The 16687-nt window shown below is 34.7% G+C and overlaps 1 protein-coding gene and 1 long non-coding RNA gene across 4 annotated transcripts; both read left to right on the forward strand.

The window, feature by feature from the left end:
- The first annotated feature begins 4470 nt into the window (after nt 1-4470).
- Nucleotides 4471-5407, forward strand: LOC120068137. Its single transcript, XR_005479102.1, has 2 exons — nt 4471-4626; nt 4964-5407. It is a non-coding gene; the product is annotated as an uncharacterized LOC120068137 (long non-coding RNA).
- Nucleotides 5408-9324: 3917 nt separating this feature from the next.
- On the forward strand, nt 9325-12824 carry LOC120092568 (transcription factor bHLH91-like). Of its 3 annotated transcripts, none has more exons than XM_039050691.1 (4): nt 9325-9360; nt 9716-10719; nt 11306-11740; nt 12614-12824. In XM_039050691.1, exons 1-4 carry the CDS (start codon nt 9357-9359, stop codon nt 12740-12742), a joined length of 1572 nt encoding a protein of 523 aa, XP_038906619.1. In that variant the 5' UTR covers nt 9325-9356; the 3' UTR covers nt 12743-12824. The 3 variants fall into 3 exon arrangements, with proteins under 3 accessions (XP_038906619.1, XP_038906620.1, XP_038906618.1); XM_039050692.1 differs by lacking the exon at nt 9325-9360 and adding an exon at nt 9409-9608; XM_039050690.1 differs by lacking the exon at nt 9325-9360 and having other exon boundaries at nt 9409-10719.
- Nucleotides 12825-16687: the final 3863 nt, after the last annotated feature.

The raw sequence follows: 16687 nt of genomic DNA on the forward strand, positions 1-16687 counted from the left end.
TGACAAAAAAGTAGAGATTCGACCTTGGGCAGTTAAGTTACGACAAATCCATAACCAGCTAGGGGATATCAAGAAGGCATAGGACCATGAGAGGTTGGACCTTGATAATTTGTTAGATCAAGTAAACCCAACCTTTACCAATGAGATCATACAGGAACCATTACCCCATACATCCAAGTTACCTACTATAAAACCTTATGATGGATCGAAAGACCTAGTAGAGCATCTAGATACGATTCAATCATGGATGCAACTCCATGGAGTCCGAGGCGCTATCAAGTGTCGAGCATTTTCATTTACTCTTGTAGGTCCCACCTAAAAATAGTTTAGAAAGTTAAAAAGAAGATCAATATCCTCATTCCGAGAGTTGACAAGAGCATTCATTACCCAGTTCCTAGGAGGTCAAGATTAGAGAAAACCTCCCATTCATCTGTTCACCAAAAAGCAATGAAGGAATGAAATACTAAGAGAGTATGTTGTAAGATTCAACAGTGAAGCTTTGCAGATTGAAGGTTATACTGATGATGTTGCTTTAACAACTATTGTAGTAGGGCTCAAGGACAAAAACTTCATCTGATCCTTAGGCAAGAAAATAGCTACGACCTATGTCGAACTCCTTTCTAGGGCACATAAGTACATGAGTGCTAGGGAGATCATTCGCTCGAGAGGTGGTCAAAAAGGGAAAACGACCTCTCCGGACCATCAAAGGTCAAGAGGATGAGAAGATAAGGATCGACATGAGAACAAGAAGAGAAGGAGAAAAGAACAGTTGGTGGCACTAGAGAAGGCAACTCGCAAAAGTTTGCCACCTAGGAAGTTTGAACGTTACACCCTCACAGTGGTTCCTGTAAAGCAAATCTTGATGGAAAGTTATAACTATGCAAGCCAATTTCATATGATCAAGAATATATAAATGAAAATACTAAATAATTTCGCTACAATAAGAGCTACCAACCCGGGAAAAGCTTATTGTTAGCCAACGTCTTCTATGTTATAAGTGAAGAGTTTTTCCCGTAATCATAAGAAAGCGATAGTGCTGAGAGGTAGAAGTTGGTGGTAATGATGGATGGCTCTGATTTCTTTTTATCTAAAAAAACATTTTATATTCTAAGGTAAGCAAAGATGGTAAGGTTGGCAACGGGGCCGGGGCGGGACGAGGGAGGGTCCCCGTCCCCAGCCCCATAGGGGAAATTCCCCCCCATCCCTACCATTTGAAGGCCAAGGCGGGGACGGGGGTGGGGATTCCCCATCGGGGAAACGGGTCCCCGTGGGCCCCATTCTTTTTTTTTTTTTTTTTTTAAAAAAAAAATTCAATTTTAATTATTTTGACAATATTGAGCTAATGATATGTTATTTTGATTGTTGTAGTTTAATTTATAAACTTTTAATCCAAGTTGCAAAATGGATGAAAATTATGCTATTTGAATCTTTTTTTTTTTTCAAGATCCAATGTGTTTTATCCTATCGATTTTGGATGGTATATGTAATGTATATTTACATTTTTCAATATAGTACAAGCATATTCGATATATAATTTGAATGGAGAGATATCGATTTTCAGCTAGGAATATGAAAGAAAATAAGCAAAATCTCGAAGGAAACATTAATTTAAGTGATCCTAAATTGAATAAATATCAATTGAAATTAATAAATAACAAAAACAATATTCTATGGAAAGAATTATATATATATATTTTTAAATAGTAGTGAAAAGATTAGCTTGGTCCATAATTAAAATTAAAAGTCTTAACAAAATAATTCAAAGTCTAAGACATTTATGAAATACTAGTATTTTAAAATATATGTAAACGCTCGAGACAAAATCAATACAACAAAATTAATCTTTTGATTTATAGATTCATCAACCACATTTATCATACCTTAACAAAACTTGTTATTGTGTTATTAATCAACTAAACTGACATCCAAAATCAATAAACATTGGATTTTGCCAAATATATATACATATAGGATTCAATAAGAGTTATTTAATTAATTAGCATTAAGGGTAGAAATGGAGTAAGATAACCCCACTCCATATAAATATATCCTCATAGCCCATTTAGGGCAAGGATTTTCATTGTGTAGAAAAAAAGGCCCTAGTCTCCACCAAATTTCTCTTTACTCGCTCTCACAAAGTCTCTCTACTTCTTTTTCTAAGTGTTAGAGACCACACATCTAATCCTTGGAGTCATAGATAATAACAAGGTTATTCTTGGTGGTGTCCTTGATCGTTGTGGAAGTGTTCGTGAGACAAGTAAGAGGAATTTACAAGAAGATCGAGATTTAACAAAGGTGAGCTCTTTTTTCCCTTTCCCCCATCTTTTATAGCATGCTGATTTTGGTGTTTATCCTCTATTCGTCTCGTGTAGACTGTTGTATTTTGTTTCTGTTAAATTGAAAAACTAAATGCATGACGATCTCACGCTTCTACAGGAATTCGATTCCTTTCAAATATATGATATTTAATTAATTATATCTAATAGATTAGATTTATTAAATATTATTTGATTAATTTAAATTAAATTTTGATTTAATTTATATTAATAATATAAAAAATAACTCTTTATATGGAGAGTTAGTGGGAGAGGGGTAACTCGATCTCAAATGAAGAAAAAAAATTGTTTTTTTCCATCTTCTTCTTCCTCTCTAGTTTAACTCTCTCATTCTCTCAAGAAATTTTCTCATTCCTTCATACTTCCAAAACGACTCTTACAAGTCACAATTCCCGGAGAATAGTAGAGATAATGAAAGCACTTTCATATAGGAATGACAAAATTTCCCACAGGGTCGGGTCCCCGCGGGTCTCCAACCTGATCGGGGCAGGGAATTCCCGGTTTGACAAGGGACAGAAGTCAAACAGGGAATTTAAAGTGTGTCCTTGGTCGGGGATGGGGAAGGGACCCCTGTCCCGTCCTCGACCTCGAACCCAATCCCCGTTCTCACCCCGATTTCTTTAATTAATAATAATAATAATAATAATAATAATAATAATAATAATAATAATAATAATAATAATATGTTTCAGTTTTTTTTCTCTTTTAAAAAATCTAATATAATAAATTTAATTTTTTTTTATTAATTTATAATAAAAAACATGAATGTTTAATTTAAAACAACTCTATGTAACAATAATACTAATTTCTTATATAAAATTTACAATTTCAATATAAATATTAAATTTAGTTAATTTTAAATAATAAAAATAATAAAATAAAAAGTGGGGATTTTTCCCCATGGGACCCGAATCCTCGAACAGGGATTCCATGATCCTGACCTCGACTCTCCAAAACGGGGAATGGGGCGGGGATGAGAATTAAAAATTTCCATGGAGACGGGGATGGAGAGTGCATCCCCACCCCGCCACGACCCCATTGCCATCCCTACTTTCATATCGATTATTTAAGAAGGAAATGTGAGAAAGATCTTTCTTTTCTCATGCCTTTGAAGCTAGTGTCAAAACAAAAGCATACAAAGAAATACCAGATTTCACTTCTTATGAGCCAAAGATAACCTGTGTCATGTGCTTCTTTTATTCTTTCGATCAGACAACTTGGGAAGAAAATAAATGAAGTCAGCTGGAGAGAAAGAATAGAAGAAATCATTTAAAATAGTGTTGAAAGATGTGAAAGAAAGTCAAAACTTGGACCCTCGGTGACTCAACCTACCTTGCTTGACATAGGAAATTTCCCTTCTTAGATCAACTCCTAGTCATATTGACTTGGTAACAAATTCTAGGCATCCCATCTAGAAGGTTTCGATTTTGTACTACTATTAAGAGCGCATTCTCCTCTCGAATAGTGGACCATTTTGGCATCGATCCAATTTTCCTTAATCGACCTTTTCAATACTGTTTATGGAAAGACATGAATGGTTAAAAAAAAAAAAATCAATTCCCTTGCCCCAGATTAGACAATCAAAGATGATGGTATTCGGAACATCTTGACGGGAGAACAACTTGAAGAACAGTCTTCAACAATTAGTATTTTTATATTGTTATTAAATTACAACATGCTTATTTGTTTTATGTTCTTGTTTTCTTCAAGGATATCGAAGCACAAGCATTCATAGCTTCTGCACGGATTCAATCCCTTCACTCTAAACTTTAAAAAACGTTCGTTTTAGCCTTTAAACTTTTAAAAAATGTTTATTGTGGTACTTGATGTTAAGATTTTACTAACTCTTTAGGGATTAAATCTATTTAAGGATGAAATTACATCTAGCATGAATTGAGTAAGATGAAGTTGAAGTAAAATATCAACTACCAACACGCCAAAATAGTAAATGGCCAAAATCTTGAATACAAAATGATCTATAAAAAAAAAATTACTTTACCACCTAATTCACAATTGAAACTAGATTTTTTTAGCGTCCACTAACTTATTTGACAAAATAATTATTAAAAAATTCAAAGTAATCTTATCGTTAAAAATTAATAAAATGAAAATTTAGGAAAAAAAATAGAACCTGGATTCAAACCCTTACTTGATCAAACAAGGCTATGTCTCTCCCGCTCTCCGAACCCGATCGCCATCGCCACCGTCACCGCCACCGCCACCATTCTTCAATCCTTCATCCGCTCGTTCAGTGCTTCTTCCGCACGCTCTAAACTCCAGACTGATCCAGGTTAACATATATTCATATTCTATAGTTCTTTTTACTCCTAATCGCCGCCGAGAATCTAGTGAAAGGGCAGAAATTAGTTAGTGGGTTTGTGTATTGATGGCTGAATTATGGTCGAAAACCCCCAAAATCTGAAGAATTCTTCATAGCTCTGACGTTTCACTATTGCGCAATTCTATCCATGAAATGTACATGATAGTTTCAGTTTGATTTGAGACGTGAGCACAAACGGTTTGAAGAAATGCCGCAGAGAAATTGACCTGTAATTGAGAACTCTCCTCTGTGAGGGTGCCACACAGTCTTTTTAGTTTCATTCTGATGTCTTCAATTTTCTTTTCAGTTTGAGAAATGGCGAAAGGTTTTGTATGGGCAACAACAGAGGATTTAGCGAGGAACCATGGGCGTGTTATATCTCTTTATCGCCAGATATTGCGGAGCCTCAACTCCCCAAATTTGCCTCTCAGCTTTGCAGCTAGATTAGCAAAGAAGGTGGAGGTTCGTGGCATTTTCTTGCTTGCTTCTGAAGAGCGATCTCTTCACAATATTGAAGAACTCATTGACACTGCTAAGTACTCCCTCTCTCTTTTAAGGAAGGGAGAAATTCCCAAATATGTTCAATGAGTTTCCTTTTCTTCTCTATCTTCATGAATGACTTATACTGGTGCTTTCCCTTGGTCTAAATTTCTTATAGTTAACTTTTGGGTCTGCTATAAAGTTTTATATTTGAATGCTTGATACTAATCTATGTAAACTTTAATGTTTAGATTCTATTTTGATCCTTGGAGTTCTCTTTCTTTCTTTCTATACATATGTTGGCCCTTCCATATGTTCTGTACTGTTTTGAGTATTTGGTTTCAAGCTTTCATAAATACTTGTTCAGATTGTAGTAGATAAAGTATTCTATTTTCATCTTGGGCTAGCTATTTTGAGTTTGATATCAAATTCAATATGCCTTATTTAGAATATCAAACAAATTTTGTATGGAGTTTAGAGATCAAAGCAATATATTTTGACGTATAATAATGGAATCAAAATGAAACAAAGTAAAAAAATTTAAAATTGATACAAACCAATTTTTTTTAATTTAAAAGCCACTGATTAAACCACTCTCATGGGGATTTTCTTATCGTTTATTTGAAACTCCGTGGTCTGAAATTTATATGGTGGAGATATTGCATTTTAATAATGCCAGTAGAAGGATCTTTCCATATTCATGGTGGATAGGGGCATGGGAACAACAGAAACTTACAGAAGAGGAGCTTGGATGCTAACATTGATGGCAAAAGTAACAGCAAACTCAGTGGTTTTCCACTCAAAACAGGCAATATCTGATATCTCTACTGTAAATAAACATATATGGCTACCTATCTTTGCCTTCTGTTGTCTTTGTGGTATGCCTCTGCCTCTTACACTGCATTGGGACACATATCAAAGCAATTATAAGAAGAAGATCAAGGAACTTAGGGAAAATAGACAACAGGCTTTAACTCTTGCTTCCTGTCTGTCTTATTTTTGAATAATTATGTGTTCATTCTTCAACAACTTATTAACAAATAAATGAAGTAACAATAATATTGTTTCCTGATTCCTTTTATTTCTTTATTAGAGTTGTTTCTCCATCTTGTTTATATAATACATAATTCCTATATTATTGGTTCAATATAAACGGTTCTTCTTTATGTATGTCAAGTTTCTTTTTCTTTTTTTGGGTCTTGAAAGAAACATGGTTGTGAGATTATTGTTCAGTTAGGGTTCTAGTTATGATAGTGGAATGTTAACTTGAATATTACTCAAGTAGTTTAGATTTATACTCTCGACTAAGAGGTCAGAAGATCGTTGAACTCAAAAGTCAAGTAGTTCAGATTTATACTCTCGACTAAGAGGTCAGAAAATCGTTGAACTCAAAAGATTTTCGTAGTGGAGTGAATATAATTGTTGTTATTTGGAGAAATGGCATGTAACCTAGCAATGTTGGAAAATGAGGCATATTAAGAAGGGTGTATTTGCTTTGTAGACCATATAATTTTGGGCCCATTCAGTCTGATTGGGACATATGAATTTTAGACTTGGTCGAGAATCTCTCTGTGAAGGCTGAACTATAAAAGCATTATGAGATTTGTACTTACTCTGCCATGAGATATTATCGGAGGGTCTTTGTCTTAGAATCGCTTTGATCAAGACATCCAAAATCTTGAGGCTCATATGATTCCTTAGCCTCGATGTTGTAAGTACTTAATAAGTACATGTATAATTACTTTTTGAAGAAAATTAGATAAAAAAAAGTTTATCTAAAGTGCCTTTTTAATGCATTCATTCCAATTTCTTTTATAAAAAAAAAATGTTTTAGTTATATATATCTACAGAATTCATAAGGGGTTGGAAGTTTACTATTCCCCTCTAAAGATTGAATCTTGATGTCAAAATGAACGTAATTCAACTGACAACAAATATGTATTATCGGTTGTGAGATCAAAAGTTTGATCTCTCATCCTACATATTGTCAACAAAAATAAATGAAAAACTATTAAAAGAATTCTATTTGATTAAGTTTCACTGTTTTCATCACTTTGAAAATTAAAATTAAAATTTCACTTCATAAGTATTTTTAATTAATTAATAGAAATTGACGTTAATGATTGTAAGCGAGTATTTAATAAAAATTCGAGGTTAAAATAAAAATCTTAAAATCTAATGACTAAATTAAAACAAAATTTAAATCTCAATAGTAAAATTATAATATATTGAAATTTAGAGATCAAATTAAAACAAAATCCAAAATTTAAGACTAAATGTATAATATTGTAAGATGTAGGAACCAAATACAAACTTGAGCATCAAAAAGATATTATTCCCAAACTTGTAATAGTTGTCTAAATTTAAAATTTAATGTAAGTTTGGGGGCAAAAGTTGGAGTTTTTAAAAAATTGAAATGAATTTATTATTGGGAAAGAGAGAAAAGGGTGGAAAAAGGGTAACAAAAACAGTTGCATTTTGGAAATGGGTTAGTTTGGATTGGCTGATTGCATGGGTAACTCATTGTGGGTCCCACTTATGGATTTTTTTTTTTCTTTTTAACTATTTGTTATCATCTACAAATAACTGCACTGCCCCCCACCTTCGTTCGTACTTATTTTTTGATATTTCCATTTTTACCCCTTACAACTTCACATAATAGCCAATTCATCCCTCATCTTTTGTCTAAAGGTTCAATGCGTGTAGATTTGAAGTCATATTTGGATATCTGATCTTTTAGTTAATTGACTCGTGAAGTCTCTTGCGATTAGTTTTGATTTCCTTTCTGTTTTTCGACTCTTGATGAGTCTCATATCTTTTGGAATTCTTATTTTCTCATTTGATTATGGGATGTGTTGAACGCTATATTGGCGGTTGAGTTCTAGTGACTTTTTTATTCCTTTAATATATATACGTTTATTTAAAAAAAAAATTATCACGTGTAACTAGTTCGATTGTGTTAAAATTTACTCCTCCTTTCATTCTTACCACATGCTAAAAAAATAATTTGAGAACAAATTTAATGAGCACATGTTAGAGAGAGAGTTATTTAACACGTTGGCTTTTGAAAAATATTTAACTCATTGAATTGATATATAGCATGTTTTGGAGTGATTTTGATATTGTTAAAATAACTTTTGTCATGGATAAAATAATTCTGAAATACACCTTCAATTACTCAAAATCGATTCTTTTAAATATTTTTTTTCATACGATTAAAATTGATTTTGAATGATTACAAATATTTTCTAAATGATTTTGAAAATGTTAAAAATAATTTTAACGATTTTAGAATCACTCTCAAACATGTCAATAATGTTGAATGGTCGAATTTAACATGTTGGCTTTTGAAAAATATTTAACTCATTGAATTGATATGTAACATGTTTGGAGTGTTTAATTAATAGATTGGCTCGATTCAAAATTTTCAATTTTATGGTCTTGATAAGTCTATAGTTTCACATGTCAATGTCAATTTCATTTTCAACAAAGGATTAAGCCTTTTTTTTATGTATTACTTTTTCTAATTTCCAACTTTTCTCAATCTTTAGCTTTATTTTCAACCCAAAACATTCATTTTTAAAGAAATTGAATTTGAAAAAACCCCAAAAGACAAACATATATTTATTCTTAACCTCATTCAAATTTTTCCATTAAATTTTCACATCATTTCATTTCAAAATTGAATTGATGTGAATTTTTTTTCTTATCCAAAACTTTCATAAAATTCACATTATTTCATCTCAAAATAGTCTTAAACATTATATTATTTTATAATTATTTTCTAATTCTTTTTAAAACATCAACCTATGCACAGATCATTTATAACAGACATTTAAATGTTCTGTACTTTATATTTTATAGAAATTGTAATTAAAATGGTAAATTATAATCTAATTAAACCATGATGAAAGTTTCATTAACTAATTATATCAACTTCCATAAATTTCCATAGTTTTTTCTAAAATTTTCATCTATATCAATATTTGCGTAAAATCAGATTTCGATATTTCTTTCAACATTTGAGTTTTATAATTTTTCCAAAATTTAATACCACGGAAGGTGTAATTTTGTTAAAAAAAAAAAAAAAGAAGTAATGGCATAAAGGTAATTAAGGTGAAAAAAGGGAGGGGAAAATAGAAAGAAAAGAGGGAAGAGAGTTAGAGTTAGAGTAAGAGGACAGATCACGCAGCTATGTATCAGAAAAGAATACGGAGATTATGAGTGGGCCCCACACCCTTACTCCCTTTCTCTCTAACAAACTCTTCTCTTTCAACTTTCTAACTCTCAAAAGTTTCAATCAACTTCTTCTTTATATATAAACTTCATTTCTTCTTTCCTCCTAATCTTTCCTTTCAAATTCAAGTTCCTTCTGAGATTTTTGGGATTATTGTTTATGTAATTAACGATCAACCGATGTGAATTTCGAAGATCTCCATACCCTTTTTCTCATTTTGCTTCACAGATAAAATGTTGTGGGAATCATTGGGTTTTCTTTCTACTTTCCTTTTTCTTTTTTCTTTTCTGACATGTTTCTTTGTTTCTTTGTTTGCTTGCTTCTTATTAATGGCGGAAGCAGAGTTTTCGTACGAAAATATGTATGAAGAAACTGGGTGCTCTGATCCCAATTCCATGTCAGCTGAACCTACACCGGATGCTTCAGAAAATGGGTTTCCTCAAACCATGGCGCATATTGCTTCTTTGCCTTCTTTTCCTCCGCCCCTCATTCCCGGTGCTCCCCAAGAAACCACCCATGGCCATTTTCACGACAATGATCTCAATCTTTCCATGGACGAGGTCTCTTATCATCACCACCGTACCAGCGGTGGTGACGCTATGGAACTTGAGTTTCAACAGGCAGCGGCAGCTGCGGTGGGAGCGTTTGATAACACCCATAATTTTGGTCAAGAAGTTACTTCTGATTCGAATCGGATGGTGTGTCTCGATCAATCCAATTGGGTTGGAACTCAAATTCAGGAAATGGGGTTTAATCACCACCATCAGATTCAATCTCAAGATCATCAGCATCAGCAGCACCACTTTTCTGATTCCGCCATGGCCACTGCCTACACTCAAGCTCCAGACCTCTTGAATTTCTTAAACATGCCGGCCGCTGCCAGATGCTCCAACAAGTCTTCCATCTCCTTCTCCAATCTCCACACCTCCGCCATGGGAGGGTATCTTGGAGACCTTCCCGCCGGAGACGGTGGCACCTCATCATCGACTTCGCTTTCAATACTCTACGATCCTCTGTTTCACTTGAATCTTCCACCGCAGCCGCCGCTGTTCAAGGAACTGTTTCACTCTCTTCCTCATGGATATGGCTTACCGGCGGCGAGTTCCAGAGTCCGAGGAGGGAGTTTGTTCCCGGAAGGGGAGATAATGGAGAGAGAAGGAACTGCCGGAGTTTATGAAGACGGCGATGGAAGCGGTGTTTTGGAGTTCAGTAGAGATATGGCGGATTGTATTGGGAAAGGACGAGATGGGAAAATGACTAAACATTATGCCACTGAACGCCATAGAAGAGTTCAATTGAATGACAAATATGTAGCTCTCAGAAGTTTGATTCCTATTCCTACTAAGGTTTTCTTCTCCATTTTCTTTCATTATACCGCCATTTTTTGACTGAATCAAAGCTTTATTATGATTATTATTTCTTTTTTTTTTTTTTTTGTCTCTCTGTTTGGTCTTTTTCCTTTGATCTTGATTATGGGTTCACTGTTTTTGGACTTTAATTTGATTTCTGGCCTGTGAATCAAGCTCTGTCTCTCTGAATAATCTGCCATTTATTGTCACTATCCTTTGATCTTGAACAACAAACTAAACTGATTATTTCAGTATACTCCTTTTGAACTTTAATTAGCTTGAGATCGGTGTTCTCGCGAGGCGTTTTGGGAATTCTCTTGATACGCAACCAACAGTCTAGACTGAAGATTAGATTCACCATTTTTAATGAAACTTTCCTTTCTGGGTATTGCCCAAATCAAGATATCTCTCTCTCTAACCCACCATTTTTGTTTTTGTTCAATCTTAAACAACAAATTGAACTAAAAACAGATAGTTCAAAACTTCAATTCACTTTCTGGGTATTACCAATTTTAATCAGGCTTCTCTGATTTTGTTTGTTCTGATTCCATTTTGATGACAAACAACAAAATTATTAAACCAGACTGATAGAGCATCAATTGTGGGAGACGCCATAAATTACATCCAAGAGCTTCTAAGAGAAGTGAAAGAACTGAAACAACTGGTGGAGAAGAAGAGATGCAGCAGAGAGAGGAGCAAAAGGGTACGGACGGCGGAGGAATTAGAGGGCGGCGGCGCGTGGGATGTTGAAAGCTCAAATGCAAAAGCAGGTGGTGTAGTGGGAGACGGCGTAGAAGATCAAAGCTACAATTTGAGAAGCTCATGGCTGCAGAGAAAGACCAAAGATACTGAAGTTGATGTGAGAATTGTTGATGATGAAGTTACTATAAAGCTTGTGCAGCGTAAACTCAACTGCTTGTTGCTTGTCTCTAGATTGCTTGATGATCTTCAGCTTGATCTTCACCATGTCGCCGGTGGTCATATCGGCGATTACTACAGCTTCTTGTTCAATACCAAGGTAATTCCACCTCCCAAATTATATATATATTCTTGATTTAAATTCTACTTTTTGGTCTATATACTTTTGTTGTTTTTTTTTTTCTTAATTTTGATGCTTAAAGTTTCCGCTCTAAAAAATCTTGATCTTTCTACTTTTAAAAAGTGGTTATTTTAGTCTCTTAATTTTCATTTTGTTTCATCAAAATGGTTACTATTTTTAAGTTGAACAAAAATGAAGCAAAATTGAAAATATAAAAGAACAAAATGAACATTTTGAAAATATAATAACCAAAATGACCTAAAGACAAAGGTAGAAGAACTAATAGAATATTTAAACTTATACTCTTTAAAAATCTTGTGATATTTCATAAATGTTTCGAAGCTAACTGCTAGATCCATTTTAAATTCTACACTAAGTAGAGTTTTGAAGCTTTTATAAAAGGTTGTTATAAAGTCGTAAAGAATATGTTTTAAGCAAATGACAACTCTATTATTATTATCCTTTTTTTTTTAAGATAGGGATGAAAACCCAGTTTTTTTTTTTTTTTTTTAACAAAAGTCATGCAACTTTTCTTTAAATGAAATTCAAATAAAATAACTAAAAATTGGGCAAAGTGAACTTAGTTCAACTAACATAAAGTAGGTGTTTAATAGTTCAACAATTTGGAGGTATGAGATTTCAAATACTTACATCTTGATCGATAGTTCATACTTTATGTTAGTTGAATTATATTCATATTAGCACATAAAATATGTGTTAAACCAATACATCTGTAGTTAAGAAAAACTGAGATAATTTAGTTGGTATAATTGATTTTAAACATTAATTAATCATATAAAATATAATTCCTTGATGATGATAATGATAGTGAATGTGTTTGGAAATGATTAGATATATGAAGGTTCATCAATGTATGCAAGTGCCATAGCCAACAAGGTTATGGAGGCAGTGGACAGACAATACAACAACACATCAATACCTATTAATTTGTTAGTGTTTTTTTTTTTTTGTTGTGATTAGATGATATTTACTATGACAGCTAAACCATACCCTAAACCCTAAATGTTCTCTAATTTCTAATTTTAGTTTCTATTACTATTAACATAGTTGTTTCTCCATTATCTTACATGCAAAATTCTTCGTTTCTCATCTCGTACTTCTAACAAAAACCTCTCTTTATTTCAACTTTAACAACAATAATTGAATTGTAGTGAGCCATACTCTTTTTCCTTCCCTTACTATTACATATAATACACAATCTATGTCTTATCTTTGGCTCGTGAAATAACTTTCGATAGAATTTTGATGAAATAGTGTGATTTTACAATCATTGGTTTACAAGGAATAAGTGAAAAAAAAAAAAATATTATTGGGATATGCATTTTTGGTTAAACATAATAAAATTTTGAAAAAACAAAACCAAACAAAACAAAGACAAGCAAACAAGTAGTGTTGTTTGACCTCTTCAAAATATGCAATTCATTTAATCAATTGACAAATTGATTGTCGAGATGATAAGAACTAAAAAGATTGACATTGTAAAATATTTTAAAATGATTAATACTTGATTGTCCATCTCCATGCATCTTCTCTTCTATCACAAAAGAAAAAAGAAAGACTAAATGAGCATAACGTAAAAATATTTGTCATGTGACAACTTGTGATTAGACGTTTGAATGAGCTGCACAATTATGGGTACAATTTAAAATTTTTCTAAGGTATTCTTCTTTTTAAACAACATACCCTATTGGTAAGTCATTAATGTATTGATTTTATGTACTATTTAACATCGATATTCAACCAATCTAATCTTACTCATGATGTAATAGTAATATAGATATTTTATGTACTATTTAACATCAACTTCTGCATGCCGTTGATCGTCGAGGTAAGTCACCGATTGTATTCTTGTTGTTTCTCTCTCCTATTTGTGGTTCACCTCCCTCTGTTTGTGTCACCGCACCAAGATCCAGCCACCCATTTAGATCTATGAGGATCTGACACCGTCTAGTCAGATTCGTGGATATCTGGCGTCCTAGTCTCGATTCAGCATCCTTTTTGATATGTATTCAAATCTATTTTTTAAAGTATTATTATTTATGATAGAATTTAGGTTTATAATTGTGAATGTGTGATCTCGACATATATGTTCTGCAATAGATGGTTTATTTTGAAAATGGTGTATTAATATATGTTACATATTGTGATATATCGTATATGTTATAGGTAAAATTCAGCCTACTCAGTGGGACCCATAAGGTATAAGCTTAATAGGAGTTCAGATGAGCCTCAGAGAGAGCTCAAAAAAAGCTCAGGGGAGCCTAGAAGAGAACTCAAGAGAAGCACCCATGGGGGAGATCTTGAAGAGCTCAGTGGGACCCATGAAGTAAGCTCAGAGGAGCCTAGGAGAGAGTTTCAGAGGAGCTCATATGAGCCTAGGAGAGAGTTTAAGAGAAGCTCATATGGACCTAGGAGAGTGCTCAAGAGAAGAACACATGGGGAGAGCTTGAAGAGCTTAGTGGGACCCATGATGCAAGCTTAGAGGAGCCAAGGAGAGAGCTTAAGAGAAGCTTAGATGAGCTTAGAAGAGAGCTCAAAAGGAGCTCAGAGGTGCCAAGGAGAGAACCTAAGAGAGCTTAGAGGGCCAAGTAGAGAACTTTAAGAGCCTAGTAGAAGCTCAGATGAGCTTAAGAGAGAACTCAAGAGGAGCTCAAAAAAGCCTAAGCATGAATAGCTTAGGAGAGCTTGAGCTTAGGCATGAGTAGCTTAGGAGAACTCGAGCCTAGAGAAGCCTATGAGGGCTTGAACCTCGAGAAGCCTAAGCTAGGTACAAGGAGCTTAGAAAGGCTTAAGTACTAGAGGAGCTAAATGAACCCATGGGGAGTGGCTCAGAGGACCACCCATGGAGAGACCCTAGTGACCTCGACCCAACAAAGAAAAGGGGTCGAGCTAAGAAAGGAGCTCGAGCCAAGACAAGAACTCAAGCTAGGAGTTATAGCAATGATTATAATAAAGGGACATAATTAATCAAACATCAAAGGTTTATCCAAAGGTCGAGCACATTGATGGTCGAGATGTGCGACAGCTCAAACAATGATGGTTAGAATGGATAACAACTGAAGGAAAGTCCGAAAGGGGCCTGGAAGAGGAAAGGTCATGTCAGCATCAGTTACTAAGAGATTGACCTATATAATCTTTAAGCTGTGGTCGAAGAAAGATACGCAAAGCAAAAAACCCATACTTATTTTCTACCAGTTGACTATTTTCAAACTCGATTCTAACTTGAGTATCGGAGCGAATTTGGCTCAACACTACACCGATGTTTAGCTTTGCTCATCTTGTATGATATTTTGCTAATCTCCCTCAATAAATACAAATTTACGGTTGGCGTGATTTTCAGTATCAACAGTTGGCACCGTCGTGGGGAGAGAAATACCAAAATCTTGTGGCCCTACAACTACATCTTGTATTTGAACCATAAGGAACAACGTGAACAGAGAGATTCTCCCAACTGATGGGGATGATTTGGACCATGAACGTTAACTAAGGCGACAACCCACATGTGTTCCAGAAACTCAGGGGGTGAAACCCATCATCTTGTGAATGAGCCTGTTGATGTGTACACGACTCTAGCTGCTAAAGTTGATGGCTTAGATCAAAACCTGAACCAGATCATGGAGATGCTTAAACACCCAAACCTAATCATTGAGGCCATCGGGCAGAATGAGACGGATCCACCTGAGGAAAACAAATGCGTTGGAATGCCAAAGCACAATCTATTGGGTCAAAGCACCATCCCAGTTGTCCAAGACATGGTCAAGGGTAAAGGTCTTGCTATTGAAGGGGTGGGTGAATCTGAGGTTCCTGGACTAAAGGCATCAAAAAAGCTGGTATTGGGAGGGAACAAAGGCGAGCGAACAATTTGAACCTGAGGAAGCATCTTCCTGTCGATCACCATTCTTGAACTTCTACTGTTCAAAATTATGCTACAGCCAAGAGTCAGCCCAGAAGATCTTACACACACCAGAGGTGATCGCCGGTTCGAAGGGGCGAGGGGACAAAAGCTCGAAGGATGGAACAAACGAAAAAAATCTAACGGAGGTATCAACTTACTGGATCTCATCAACCAAAGGCGAAGGAAGCAAACCGAGGATGGCAAAGAAGTAGAGAGTCGACCGTGGACAGTTGAGTTATGATGAATCTAGAACCAACTAAGGATATCAAGAAGGCACAGGATCACGGGGGCTAAACCTTGATAATTTGTTAGATAAGGTAGACCTAACCTTTAAGGACAAGAAGTTCATCTGATCCTTAGGCAAGAAAGCAACTGGATCTATGTCGAACTCCTTTCTAGGGCACTGATGTGTGTGAATTGTGGTGCAATTATGATGTGAGTTTGCGGTGATGTGTTATGCAGTGAACATGCAAGTTTTCCTAATGAGACCCAAGTATAAGCCTCACTAGGTTTCTTGGTAAGTCTAGGGTCGAACACAGGGACTACTGAGTAAATATGCGATAGTTACTTTGCTTCTCTTGCGGTGGTGAAAACAAATGAGTTGGATGGTTTTTTGATTAAGAATATTTCCTATGCGACGAAGTTTGAACGCAGAGTTCATGAAATCGAGAGTTACAATGAGTATGCGATGAAGGGATTGAGAAGAGGTTTAGCTAACACTTCCTAAGATTATGCATAAGTTATGCGATCATGCTACACACAAATAACAACACGTCACCTCTCAATGAAAAATGCCATAATTCCTATTTATAAGATGCATGCGATGTATACAAAAAAATCGATAGGACTTATGTCTAAGCCTCTATTCTTGTCTATGCGATGATGAATGATGCACACATAAACAAGGTGACCGCATACTATCATATCCTATTTCTAGGGCACATGCGATGTGTTAATAGCAATAGAACTTATGTCTAAGTTTCTATTTCTTGCTTATGCGGTTCTAATCT

This window comes from Benincasa hispida, chromosome 12 (genome assembly GCF_009727055.1).
Source record: "Benincasa hispida cultivar B227 chromosome 12, ASM972705v1, whole genome shotgun sequence".
In the NCBI taxonomy this organism is placed as follows: Eukaryota; Viridiplantae; Streptophyta; class Magnoliopsida; order Cucurbitales; family Cucurbitaceae; genus Benincasa; species Benincasa hispida.

Coding starts and splice junctions, on each gene's coding strand:
- LOC120092568 (XM_039050690.1), top strand. CDS start 9,607: ATGTTGTGGGAATCATTGGGTTTTCTTTCTACTTTCCTTTTTCTTTTT. Junction 10,720..11,305: donor TGATTCCTATTCCTACTAAG/GTTTTCTTCTCC, acceptor TTATTAAACCAG/ACTGATAGAGCATCAATTGT. Junction 11,741..12,613: donor GCTTCTTGTTCAATACCAAG/GTAATTCCACCT, acceptor GGAAATGATTAG/ATATATGAAGGTTCATCAAT.